Source organism: Felis catus, chromosome D2, assembly GCF_018350175.1.
Source record: "Felis catus isolate Fca126 chromosome D2, F.catus_Fca126_mat1.0, whole genome shotgun sequence".
In the NCBI taxonomy this organism is placed as follows: domain Eukaryota; kingdom Metazoa; phylum Chordata; class Mammalia; order Carnivora; family Felidae; genus Felis; species Felis catus.
In genome coordinates this window covers 55,050,066-55,064,340 of record NC_058378.1, presented here as the reverse complement: position 1 = coordinate 55,064,340, position 14,275 = coordinate 55,050,066, and the positions used below count along the sequence as shown (strand labels likewise).

General features: G+C 39.4%; 1 protein-coding gene and 1 pseudogene across 2 annotated transcripts in view; both read right to left on the bottom strand.

Annotated features, from left to right (window-relative positions):
- The window catches only part of ENTPD1 (ectonucleoside triphosphate diphosphohydrolase 1), a 131,035-nt gene that overhangs the window by 86,607 nt on the left and 30,153 nt on the right, over window positions 1-14,275 (bottom strand). Inside the window, exon 1 of one of the 2 annotated variants that reach the window (XM_006938035.5) lies at window positions 5,165-5,359. The exons of the other annotated variant lie outside the window; for it this stretch is intronic. Coding sequence (XP_006938097.2) covers window positions 5,165-5,180 — 16 coding nt within the window. The 5' untranslated portion in view covers window positions 5,181-5,359. Of the gene's footprint in view, window positions 1-5,164; window positions 5,360-14,275 lie in introns of those variants that run through there. 2 annotated transcript variants of the gene reach the window in all.
- Window positions 1,371-5,158, bottom strand: LOC109492606 (annotated as a pseudogene).

The following is a 14,275-nucleotide window of genomic DNA, read 5'->3' as shown; positions in this document are numbered from 1 at the left end:
AATGAATGACATTTCCCATGATCCTGCAATGACATAGGTAATCTGTGACTCAAAGTCTCCTCTGGCGGAGGAAACAAAAACAAAATCAAACTATTGATATTACACCAAAATAAAAAGCTTTTGTACAACAAAGGAAACCATCAAGAAAACAAAAAGGCAACCCACTGAATGGGAGAAGATGTTTGCAAATGACACATCTGACAAGGGGTTAATATCCAAAATATATAAAGAATTTATACAACTCAACACCAAAACAAACAAACAAACAAACAAACAAACAAACAAAATAATCCAATTGAAAAATGGACAGGAGACATGAATAGACATTTTTTCAAGAAAGACATACAGATTGCCAACAGATACACGAAAAGATGCTCAACATCACTCATCATCAGAGAAATGCAAATCACACCACAATGAGATATCACCTCACACCTGTCAGATTAGCTAAAATCAAAAACATATGAAATAATAAGTGTTGGTGAGGATGTGGAGAAAAATGAATCCTCATGCACTGTTGGTGGGAATGCAAGCTGGTGCAGCCACTGTGGAAACCAGTATGGAGCTTCCTCAAAAAATAAAAATAGAACTACCATATCATCTAGTAATTCCACTACTGGGTATTTACCCAAGGAAAATGAAAACACTATTTTTAAAAGTATGTGCACCAGGGACACCTGGGTGGCTCACTCAGTTGAGTGTCCAACTCTTGATTTTGGCTCAGGTCATAATCTCAAGGTTCGTGAGTTTGAGCCCGGCATTGTGCTCCATGCTGACAGTGCAGAGCCTACTAGGGATTCTCCCTCTCCCTCTCTCTGCCCTTCCCTCTCTCCCTCTCCTTCTCCCTCTCTCTGTCCCAAAAATAAATAAACGTTGAAAAAAATATATATATATGCACCCTTATGTTTATTGCAGCATTATTTACAAGACCCAAGATATGGAAGCAACCCAAGCATCCATCAATAGATGAATGAATAGAGAAGAGATGGTAGGGGCACTTGGCTGGCTCAGTCAGTGGAACACACAACTCTTGATCTCAGGGTTGTGAGTTCAAGACCCATGTTGGGCATGGAGCTTACTTAAAAAAATGAAATAAAGAAAGAAGAGGCATTATATATATTCAATGGAATATTAATCAGCCATAAAAAGAATAAAGACTGAGATCTTGCCATTTGCAACAACATAGATGGATCCAGAGGGTATAATGCTAAGCGAAATAAGTCAGAGAAAAACAAATACCATAGGATTTCATTCGTGTGGATTTTAAGAAACAAAACAAACAAAGAGGGAAAAACAAAAATAGACTCTTAAATTCAGAGAACAAACTGGTAGTTGCCAGAGCGGGGGATGAACTAGGTAAAGGGGATTAAGAGTACATTTATCATCATGAGCACCAAGTAATGTATAGAATTGTTGAATCAATAAAACTAATATAACTAATATAAACTAATATAACTCCACATGTTAATTACACTTGAATAAAATAAATGTCCCCTCTTCCTATACTATCTCTGGGCCCTTGGCCAAGTGACTTCCCTCCTCAGCTATGAGATGCAGAAACCAATATCACAGGTTTGTTGTGAAGATTCTATGACACAATGCATATAAAAATTACAGTGCCTGGTACATAGTAATCAATGTTAGCTCTTATTATTAACACTTCACAGAGTCTGGTTTCAGTTAGAGTTGGTTGTATATATGTCTGTCTTCCTTCACTAGACTGTGAGCAAACTGTTTACATCTCACCCATCTGGCATGGGGACTTACAAATGGTAGACACACAATAATATTTGTCAAATTGCTTTGAAGGTATGCCAGGAAGAGGAAAGGGAGGGTGCTGGAAACAAGTTTAACGTACTTTATGATTTTACTCAGGGCCAACCTCTGCAGTGTATGTTTTTCTTCTATTACCAGAACACATTGTCTCGGACTATAAGGTTGCTATTAAAAGGGGCTGGGGAGGCACTATTTCTGGAACCAGATGCTCTGTTCAGAGATAGTGAGGTTGTGCTATGAGGCATCTGAAATCTCCAGTTTGGCCCCTGGCTGAATGGGGAGTGGGGGCTAAAGTTCTGCCAGAGCTGGACTGGCCAACCTGGGTACCCTGGCATGGGGCCACATCAGCTCTGATGAACAGCCTCCTAGAAGGGATGCATCTTGTTTCTCGGCGTATTCACTTAGGGGGGTATCTTAATAGAGTGAATAAAAGAGCGGTATGTACCAGCGGGAACTCTACTGAAAACTCATAGGTCCCCTTTTATTTCTCATTTATTTTTTTATTTACTTACTTATTTTGGCAGCACTAGGGTTTATTAAACTGTGCCTTAGTACAGGTACTGGGGCTTGCCCATGGTATTCTTGAAGTATCAAAGCTAGGAGGTTCTGCCAATTCTTCTTGAGCAATGACACCAGGAAATTGACAGCTAAGTCGATGTTGTTCACAAGCTCATCATCTGTCGTCTTCATGTGGCCAACTTCACTTCATCTACTTTGACCACTATGTTCTCATTGTAGGCCAGCAAGGAAGGGAACTTGCCAGGCTTAGTCAGGCCTGGACCCAGGATTTGTGGGATCTGCTTGCTCAGAGATTCTGAAGCAAAAAAGGCATCATACTTCTTGGCCAGCTTCTTGACTAATTTTTTATTCTTGTTGAGTTTCTTCAATGCCTCAATGTCCATGTGGGGAATAACCATAGCCTTGGCCTCATTACAGTGCTGCTGGTCCCCTAAAACACATACAGAGAATGTGGGGCAGGGAGTGGACGTAAGCCTGACGTTGCCCAAGAAGAATTTGTCCTTCAGAGGGTTACAGTTCTTCAAGCTGACCTGCAGCTCCACCATCTCCCAAAACTCCTGGTGCTTGGGCTGGCTGGTTCCTGGGCAGGACTTCCCGCACCGCCTCATACAGGGCGTCACGGGAGACTTTGTTGCTCATGGTGCCACGCACCACAATAATCAGAAAAGAGTCATAGGGTCCCCTTTTAAACTAGCCTTCTGATTCTTGGATAGACATCAGCTAAAAAAATAATACTTAGTTTGCTAAATATTTGCTGAGTTCCTATTATGTGCTAAACATTGTACTAGACACTGCCAATCCAAAGGTGAATAAAGAAATTATAATCAGGGTAAGGGGGAGGAAATGCAGAGGACAGCAATATGGATGAGTATCATGAGCACCAGCTTAGGCGTAAGCAGTGGAGGTGTAGAAACATCCAAGTCAGGGGTTATTCTAAGGCTCAAGGGAAGGAGAAGGCATGAAGTGGCAGTTGGTAACCAAGATAAAGCTTGAAAGAATGATTGCAACAGCTCACATTTACTGAACACATACTCTATACGTCAGATCCTATTCTGAGAATTTTGCATAAATTCCTCAATTAGTCTTTATAATAACGCTAAGAGGTAGATATTATTATTCTCTTCATTTTATAGATGAAGAAACCAAGGCACTCAGTTAGTAAATGGTGGAGCTGGGATTCAAATCTAGGCAGTGGGGCTCCAGACTGAAGGGGAAGGAGAAGGCCAGATAGGCCTTCAAGGCAGAAGCAAGTGCCATGTAACAGTCTGAGAGGGCGGAAAGGAACAAGGTCACTTGGGGAACTGAAAGTGGCTGGGGGTGGGGACCGAAGTTCAGAGATGACTGGGCTCACTCTGCAGGTTAGAAGGGAAACCAGAGGGAGGGTATTTCTGGTCTGGACTTGGAAAAACTAGCTGTGTGATTACTGTCACATAACCCCTCCTGGTCCCACTCTCTTCCTTTTGTAAAGGGTAAAACTAACAATACCTGGGGTCTATCATAGAGAATGGCCATGAGCACCAAGTGAGAAAATGTATGTGAATTGATAGCAAAGCACAGATTCCTTCTCAGACTTGAGATTTCATCAGTATCATTTCTCCCAGTAGCTCAAAGCTCTGCAGACTCCGAATCAACCACATGTGGCCGTAGTAGCCAGAGCCTTCAGGAGGTGTAACAGTGAGAGTATAGAAAAAAAGCCTATAGACCCTGAGTCCAACGACCTGTATCTAAATTCACCATTCACTAACAGTGTGATCCCAAGGCAAGCAACACTCTCATTATATCACCACCACGTGGAAAATGGGAATGATAATGATAGCACTCACCTCTTAAGTTGATGTGAGGAATAAATAATACAGGTAATGTGTTTAGAATAGCTCCCGGCACAGAGTAAAGGCTTAGTAAACATTAATAGCTTTTATCACTATCATTAAGAACCCGTTGACTACTCATCCCATTGCTCTGCATTCTATGTGATAAAAACGTGTGGGGCTATCAGAAATTAGAGATGAAGAAGAAGGTTTGCAACCCTACATAACCACACTGCTGTGGAGACTCTCCCTGACTCCCATGGGCTGGCAAGCAGCTGGCTCTCCATCGTGGCAGAAAATGCCCAAAAGAGGTAAAAGACAGAGAGTGCACACCATCTGTGCAAACTAGGCTGCTCTTACAGTTTTTAGACAAAATCTAAATATAGTCACCCAGATATGCCTTGCTTTTTAAAGATAAAACTGTTCACCCCTCCACCCCTTCACTCCACCCCCACCCAGACACACACCATACATATACACACATCCCAAGAAGCGGTTCGTCTTTTTTAAGACATACTGTGAGGTCCTGTTGTGACAGCCTCTTGCCACATTAACTTCTCTATCTAACTCCTGGCAGAGAACCCTTGGCTAATTTAACAACAGGAAAGCACGCAGGAAACTTGAGAACAAAACAAATCTCCTACACACAGAGCCCAGCATCTTCAAGCAAACTCGCTGAGGTACAGACCCGAAGCAAGATGACTCTGGACTATAAATGAGGCAGCTGCTTCTTAAAACCGCAAAGGGATGGAAGGAGTCATTTGCCGCTAAAACACTAGAGCTGAATGCAAATTGATCATGAATATTCATAAGCCCTTCCAGCTTACTCAAGAGCCACCCTTCACTAAAACCCCGGGGCTTTGCTTCCTAAAAAGTTTCCCAAAGTTCTTTCTCTGCCTCCTCTCTGAAGGAGAGGGTGGGAAAGTTCATTTGGGGATTTATGCCTCTTGCTCTTTCAAGTACTTGCTTTTGGTCTGGGTTTTTGGGGGTTTTTTCCTTCTTTTTTTTTTTTTTTCTTTGGTTTGTTCTTAAGGATTCAGATCAAATCAATTTGCTCTTACCCTTTCTATCTTCCATAATTGGCAGCTTTTGTTTTCTTCCTCTTTGCTCTTTATTTTTTTCAGCTTCTGCTTGCTGTGGTCGGTCTCAGTGAGAGAGGTACTCAAGGAACCGAGATATAACAGACCCTCGGGCTTGTGGGAGGGGCTAAATTAGCCGGCCCCGTTTCGGAAGGAACTTCAAACCCTAGGTCTCTTTCATTGACTGGAAAGAATAGATTGGCTGAGTCCCGCTGCTCATTTCCCTAAAGCACACGAAGATTTGACCGGGTTGGGGTGGTCATTTTTCGCATTCTTAAAGCTATGTATGTTCAAGTATCTCGCTCTCCCTCTCATTTTGTTACAGAAATCCATTTTTTTCTCTCGAGAAATGTTATCTTGGCTGCAAGCAAAAAAGCTATTTACTTATTGCAGTTTTGAAGCCAGATAACTAGAAGCTTGTTACCTGATACCCACTAGAAAAACTAGAAGAACTCAAGAACAGTTCTTCCTGCCCCATAAAGCTGATTACCTCTGGTCGGCTGAAGAGCAATCCCTTTCCCAGGCTCATTAGACCACAAGAGCAACAGTCCTGTCACGGATGGATGCTGTGGCAGGAAAAGTCACTGTGGCAGGAGAAGCCACATTATTGGTGGGAAGGCAGAAGAGGCTGGGAACCGCTATCCAGCTGTACTGATGCAAGTCGTCCACCTTTTCCAAACTTTAACGTCCCACCTCCGAAGTCTTCGCAGCATGAACTGCCACACTCAGGCTTTGTTTGCCAAGATGAGTCAAATGCAGATAAGAGGCTGACCAAAACATTTTCAAATTGTGTATTTATGTTATTTTGAAATCAGGAAAAGACCTAATTCTCCCAGAGGAAGGTAAGTACTCAAGGCCCAAGGCTCGCTCCTTGGGCAAATTCTCCCTCCACATGGCTGTCACAAACCTTAGCATTTTAGGTCTGAAAACAGATCACACAGACATCTAGTCTAACCAAGGTTAGAGAGGAGGAAAAGTTATGCCATCTGCTCATGTTCACACAAAGAAAGCAGGGAGGGGTCTCTCTTTTTTGCTACCATGCTCCCCAGCACGTAATAAAGTTGCTCTACAGAGTAGGCTGTCGATAAATGTTTGATAGATGGTTGAATTAACGAATAAATAACAAAGCAGAGAGCAGATAGGATTTTCTGATTCCTACTTCATGCTTTTTCTACGTTGCCTCTCTAGCATGAGAATTTGTGTCTAAATGCAATTATACCATAAGACATTTTTCTTCATATAAACTACTAAATTAGTGACCACTATAGAGTTTTACTTCTTTTTCTTTAAAGGTTTTATTTAAATTCAAGTTACTTAACATCTAGTATAGTACTGGTTTCAGAAGTAGAATTTAGTGATTCATTACTTACATATAACACCCAGTGCTCATCACAAGTGCCCTCCTTAACACCCATCCCCCATTTAGCCCATCCCCCAACCCACCTCCCCTCCAGCAAACTCAGTTTGTTCTCTATAGTTAAGAGTCTTATGGTTTGCCCCCTTCTCTGTTTTTATCTTTTTTTAATTTTTCCTTCCCTTCCTCCATATTCATCTGTTTTGCTTAAATTCTACATATGAGTGAAATCATGGTATTTATCTTTATCTGGCTGACTTATTTCACTTAGCAAGATACACTCTAGTTCCATCCATGTTGTTGCAAATGGCAAGATTTCATTCCTTTTGATGGCTGGGTAATATTCCATTGTGTATATATATACCACATCTTCTTTATCCATTCATCAGTTGATGAACATTTGGGCTCTCTCCATAATTTGGCTATTGTTGATAGTACTGCTATAAACATTGGGATGCATGGGTCCCTTCAAATCAGTATTTTTGTATCCTTTAGGTAAATACCTAGTAGTGTGATTGTTGGATCATAGAGTAGTTCTATTTTTAACTTTTTGAGGAAACTCCATACTGTTTTCCAAAGTAGCTGCACCAGTTTGCATTCCCACAAACAGTGCTAGAGGGTTCCCTTATTCTGCATCCTCATCAACATCTGTTGTTTCCTGAGTTGTCCGTTTTAGCCATTCTGACAGGTGTGAGGTGGTACCTCATTGTGGTTTTGATCTATATTTCCCTGATGATGAGTGATGTTGAGCATCTTTTCATGTGTCAGCCATTTATATATCTTCTTTGGAGAAATGTCTTTTCATGTCTTCTGCCTATTTCTTCACTGGATCATTTCTTTTTGGGGTGTTAAGTTTGGTAAGTTCTTTATAGATTTTGGATACTAGCCCCTTATCGGATATGTCATTTGCAAATATCTTCTCTCATTCCGTAGGTTGCCCTTTAGTTTTGTTGATTATTTCCTTCACTGTGCAGAAGCTTTTTATCTTGATGAGGTCCCAATAGTTCATTTTTGCTTTTGTTTTCCTTGCCTCTGGAGATGTGTTTAGTAAAAAGTTGCTACAGCCAAAGTCAAAGAGGTTGCTGCCTGTGTTCTCTAGGATTTTGATGGTTTCCTGTCTCACATTTAGGACTTTCCTCCATTTTGAATGCATTTTATTTTATTTTTTTAAATATGAAATTCATTGTCAAGTTGGCTTCCATACAACACCCAGTGCTCATCCCAACAGGTGCCCTCCTCAATGCCCATCACCCACTTTCCCCTCCCTCCTACCGCCCATCAACCCTCAGTTTATTCTCAGTTTTTAAGAGTCTCTTATGGTTTGCCTCCCTCCCCCTCTAACTTTTTTTTCCCCCTTCTCCTCCCCCACGGTCTTCTGTTAAGTTTCTCAGGATCCACATAAGAGTGAAAACATATGGTATCTCTCTTTCTCTGTATGACTTATTTCACTTAGCATAACACTCTCCAGTTTCATCCACGTTGCTAGAAAAGGCCATATTTCATTCCTTCTCATTGCCAAGTAGTATTCCACTGAATCTGTTTTTGTGTATGGTTAAGAAAGTGGTCCAGTTTCATTCTTCCGCATGTCACTGTCCAGTTTTCCCAACACCATTTGTTAAAGAGACTGTCTTTTTTTCGTTGAGTATTTCTTCCTGATTTGTCAAAGACTAGTTGACCATATAGTTGTGGGTCCATTTCTGGGTTCTTTCTTTGTTTCATTGACCTACGTGTCTGTTTTTGTGCCAGTACCACACTGTCTTGATGATTACAGCTTTGTAATACAGCTTGAAGTCTGGAATTGTGATGCCTCCCGCTTTGTTTTTCTTTGGCTATTTGAAGTCTTTTCTGGCTCCACATAAATTTTAGAATTGTTTGTTCTATCTCTGTGAAAAATGCTGGTGTTATTTTGATAGGGATTGCATTGAATGTGTAGATTGATTTGGGCAGTGTGAACATTTTAGCAATATTTGTTCTAATTCATGAGCATGGAATGTTTTTCTATTTCTTTGTGCCTTCTTCAGTTTCTTTCATAAGTGTTCTATAGTTTTCAGAGTACAGATCTTTTACCTCTTTGGTTAAGTTTATTCCTAGGTATCTTATGACTTTTGAGGCAATTTTAAATGGGATTGATTCATTGATTTCTTTTTCTGCTGCTTCATTATTGGTGTATAGAAATACCACAGATTTCTGAACATTGATTTTATATCTTGTGACTTTGCTGAATTCATGTATCAGTTCTGGCAATTTTTTGGTGGAGTCTTTCAGGTTTTCCACATAGAGTATCATGTCATCTGTGAAGAGTGAAAGTTTGGCTTTTTCCTTGCCAATTTGGATGCCTTTTATTTCTTTTTATTGTCTAATTGCTGAGGCTAGGACTTCCAGTACTACGTTGAACAACAGTGATGAGAGCAGGCATTCCTGCTGTGTTCCTGACCTTAGGGGGAAAGCTCTCAGTTTTTCTCCATTGAGGATATTAGCTGTGGGTCTTTTGTATATGACCTTTATGATATTAAAGTCTGTTCCTTCTATCCCTACTTTGCTATATTTATCAAATGCTTTTTCTTCATCTACTGAGAGGATCATATGGTTCTTATGCTCTCTTTTACTAATGTGATATATCATGTTGATTGATTTGTGAATATTGAACCACCCCTACAGCCCAGGAATAAATCCCACTTGATTGTGGTGAATAATTCTTTTAATGTACCGTTGGATTCGATTTGCTAGTACCTTGAGAATTTTGGCATCCATGTTCATCAGGATATTGGCCTGTAATTCTCCTTTTTATTAAGGTCTTTGTCTGGTTTTGGAATCAAGGTAATGTTGGCCTTATAGAATGAATTTGGAAGTTTTCCTTCTGTTTCTATTTTTTGGAATCATTTCAGAAGAATAGGTATTAATTCTTCTTTAGATGTTTGATAGAATTCCCCTGGGAAGCCATCCAGCCCCAGACTTGTTTGTTGGGAAATTTCTGATTACTAATTCAATTTCTTTGCTGGTTATGAGTCTGTTCAAATTTTCTATTTCTTCCTGTTTTAGTTTTGTTTCAGGTAGTTTATATGTTTCTAGGCATTTATCCATTTCTTCCAGATTGCCAAATTTGTTCGCAAATAATTGCTCATAATATGAGCATTATAATTGTATTTCTTTGGTGTTGGTTGTGATCCTCCTCTTTCATTCACGATTCTATTTATTTGGGTCCTCTCTCTCTCTCTCTCTGATGGTTAATAAGTCTGGCCAGGGGGTTATCAATTTTGTTAATCTTTCAAAGAACCACCTCCTAGTTTCATTGGTCTGTTCTGTTTTTTTAGTTTCAATATCATTTATTTTTGCTCTAATATTTATTATTTCCCTTCTTCTGCTAGTTTTGGGCTTTATTTGCTGTTCTTATTCCAGCTCCTTTAGGTGTAAGGTTAAGTTGTATATTTGAGACTTTTCTTGCTTCTTGAGAAGGATCTGGTATTGCTATATACTTCCCTCTTACAACCACCTTTGCTGCATCCCAGAGGTTTTGGACTGTTGTGTTTTCACTTTTTCATCCATGTATTTTTGTAATTTCTTCTTTAATTTCCTGGTTAACCCCTTCATTCTTTAGTAGGATATTCTTTAGCCTCCATGTATTTGTGGCCTTTCCGAATTTTTTCTTGTGGTTGACTTCAAGTTTCATAACATTGTTGTCTGAAAATATGCATGGTATGATCTCAATCCTTTTGTACTTGTTGAGGCCTGATTTCTGCACCAGTATGTGATCTATTCTAGGGAATGTTCCATATGCACTCAAAAAGAAATGTGTATTCTGCTGCTTTGGGGTGAAATGCTCTGAATATATCTGTTAAGTCCATCTGGTCCAGTGTGGCATTCAAAGCCATTGTTTCCCTGTTGATCTTCTGCTTAGATGATTTGTTCATTGTTGTAAATGGAGTGTTAAAGTTCCCTATTATGATGGTATCATTATCAATGAGTTTCTTTAAGTTTGTTCTTAATTGATTTATATATTTGGCTTCTTCAAGTTGGGGGCATAAATATTTATAATTGTTAAATCTTGTTGGATAGACCCCTTTGTTATGATATAGCGTCCTTCTTCATCTCTTGCTATAGTCTTTGGCTTAAACTCTAGTTTGTCTGATAAAAGTATGGCTACTCCAGCTTTCTTTTGATGTCCATCCCCTCACTTTCAATCTGGAGGTGTCTTTGAGTCTAAAATGAGTCTCTTGTAAGCAACATATTGATGGGCCTTGTTTTTTTTTTTTATCCATTATGATACCCTATGTCTTTTGATTGGGGCATTTAGTCCATTTACATTCAGGGTACTATGAATTTAGTGCCATTGTATTTCCTGTAAAGTCACGGTTGTTGTAGATTGCCTCTGTTCCTTTCCATTCTTTGTTGCTTTTGGTCTCTCCTGATTAAAGGGTACTCTTTAATAATTCTTGCAGAGCTGGTTTAGTGTTCACAAATTCCTTTAGTTTTTGCTTGTCTTGGAAACTCTTTATCTCTCCTTCTATTCTGAATGACAGTCTTGCTGGATAAATACAGTCTTGCAAGTATTCTTGGCTGCATATTTTCCCCATTTAGCATATTGAATATGTCGTGCCAATCCCTTCTGGCCTACCAAGTTTCTGTAAACAGGTCTGCTGCTACTCTTATCTGACTGCCCTTGTAGATTAAGGATCTTTTGTCCCTAGCTGCTTTCAGAATTCTCTTTTTATTTTTGTATTTTGCAAGTTTCACTCTGATATGTCTTGGTGTTGACCTGTTTTTGTTGATCTTAAGGGGAGTTCTCTGTGCCTCTTGGACTTGAGTGCCTATTTTCTTCCCCAGATTAGGGAGGTTGTCAGCTATACTTTGTTCGAATAAACCTGCCCCCTTTTCCTGCTCTTCTTCTGGGACTCCTATGATATGGATATTACTGTGCTTCATAGAATCACTGAGTTCCCTAAGTCTATATTCATGATCTAATAGTTTTTCCCCCCTCTTCTTTTCAGCTGCATTATTTTCAAAATTTTGTCTTCTATGTCATCTATTCATTCCTCTGCTTCTTTCATCCTTGTGATTACATCCAGTCAGTTTTGCATCTCAGTTATAGTATTTTTTATTTCTGCCTGACTAGTTTTTAGGTCTTTAATCTCTGCAGCAAGTGGTTCACTGGTGACTTCTAGCTCTTTTTTTTTTTAAAGCCCAGCTAGTATTCTTATGACTATTGTTCTAAATTCTTGTTCAGATATATTGCTTATATCTGTTTTGAACAAATCTCTGGCTGTGGTTTCTTTTTGATCTTTCTTTTGGAGAGAATTCCTCTGTCTTGTCATTTTGTCCAGGTCTCTGTCTTTTGCATGTTATGAAAGCTCGTTATGTTTCCTGCTCCTGAAAGTAATACTATATTAAGAAGGGGTCATACACTGTCCAGAGCCTGACACTTCAAGAAGTGTTTCTGGTGTATGGTGTGTGCACTCTGCTGTTGTGATTTGGCTGCTCTTTCCCCCAGGTCAGTCCTCTGCAGAGTTCCTCCTTGCTTGCAGTGGGGAGTGTTTGGACCTTTAACTAGGTGTGCTTTGATTTGTTAAAATAAGCCTTCCAGGTTCTCTATCTCAAATTATGCAGATTGTTCTTTTAATCTGCAGATCAATTTCCTAGGTGTTCAAAATGATTTGATGCTGATCTAGCTGTGTTTGAGGGACAAGGCAAGCCCAGGGTTTCCCTACTACTCCACCATCTGAACTCCTCCCTCCAGATTGTTTTTGACTCTATATAGAAAATAAATTCTCCATGATACTTTAATAAAGGCAAGGGCTGCCTTTCCAGTTCAGGCATCTCTGTTACTTTGCACATTGCCTGGCACATAGTATGTGCTCAATAAATGTTTCATTTTTAATAAATCTGATTCTGTCCAACAAAACTCTTCTTTTATCTTACTAATGGTCCCTAGTTACATGATTTTGCATTTATATTAACTAATTATGCTAAATGAAAAATCCAATGGATGCCTTCCAGAGCCAGTTTAGACTCCATCTCTACCAGGGAATATTGGTTTGATATTTGTCTTATATGATAAAATTGTTTTTAAGAAAGATAATGAGATATTTGTATAAATCAACAATTTTTATAATGGGTTTAATGATTGTTTGGTATCACTGTTTTGAAGAAAGATTTGAAAAACAGCATGTCCCCAAACATCCTGTGAACTATAGAATGGAAAACAGACCGTCAAAGCTAGAAGGAGAAGGGAATGATCAAGTGGAAGATCAGAGTGGGTGAGGGGTTACGTGGGAAAAACAAACAAACACCGAACATGTCAAGGGGAGCTCCACATTGGGCACTGTGGCAATAGTCCTCTATTTCAAACAAAAATAAAATCAAAGCAACTCCTATCTGTTTTACTTGGACATCACATTGTTGAGTAAAAGTCATTTTGACAAATGACTCATTTCTTTGTTAATGTCATCACAGAGAGAGAAACTATCAGGAGTAAAGTACTCAACTTCTAGTTCAACCAGAAGAGATAAAAATCTCATTATGTTAACTAGCTCTTCACAAAAATGTGAAGTTCATCCAAATTCAATATGCTGTAATAGAACCATGATTTTAGCCCCCAACTCATATTATGTGAACCTTTGACTAAATATCAAATGCTTCTTATGGTAACATGTTCTGTTAAAACATACAGCAGTTAAAACATACTGTCTGGTGGTCACACCCTCCTTGGCATATGAAAACACTATATAGTTCAGTGTTATTCATCCAAGAATAATTACAAAACAGATGGGATTTGTGTGTGTCTTTCCAAAGGCCTGAGAATTTATCTTAAAAACTAAATCTGAATTAAAAAATTGTTATAATTGCTCATGGTCGTGTTACTTGTAATGAGAGGTAGAAAGTAAAAACTGCACTCAGAGACAGAGTTGTTAGGAAGAAGTGAAGATATTTCTCTTTCTTTTAATGATAAAGTGATCTTTGATGAATTCTCAAAATGATTGAAGTTTCATTTTTTCTTTATCTTCAATCTCTCTCACTGAACTGCCCACATGATCTTTCTGAGGTATAAACCTGATAATGACATTCCCAGGCTTAAAAAGTCCTAGTCTCCTTATCATCCATAAAGCAAAATTCAAATTCTTATCATGAAATATATAAGGTCCCCCTCTACCTCTCTAGACTCATTTCCTGCCATAGATCCCTGTACTCCAAAACCAAATCATAATTCCAAACCCATTGTCCTTTCAGGACTCTGCATTTACATAAGTTGTACTCATGCAAGACACGCACCTCTTCCAAAGTTTAACCTTCTACTTCCTCGGTCACTCCCTCTGTTTAGAATGCTCTTTCCCCTCTTGCTCATGGGTCCTCCTACATATACCTCATGACTTAGTTTAAGTATTTAGTCTTCTGTGGGGCTTTCCCTGACCCCTCTACTGTCCCTCCCCCAAACACAGCACTGACCCACAGAAGAGATGCCACTCATATTATCATGATGTTTTATGATTTCACTTATAGCTCAGGCCACAAAACTTGGAGTCACATTGAATCCTCTTTCCTTACATTCCAAGTCAGATCCTTCAGCAAACTCTGTGAGTTCCATTTTCAAAATATATCTAGCACCTGGCTCCTTATCATCTCCACTGCTACCACACTGGCCTTAGCCACATCACCTCTCACCTGGTTTACTGTGATAGCCTTCTCACTGGTCTGCCAGATTCTGCTTTGAAGCCTGTTCAGTCCAATAACAGCCCAGCACTAGTGAT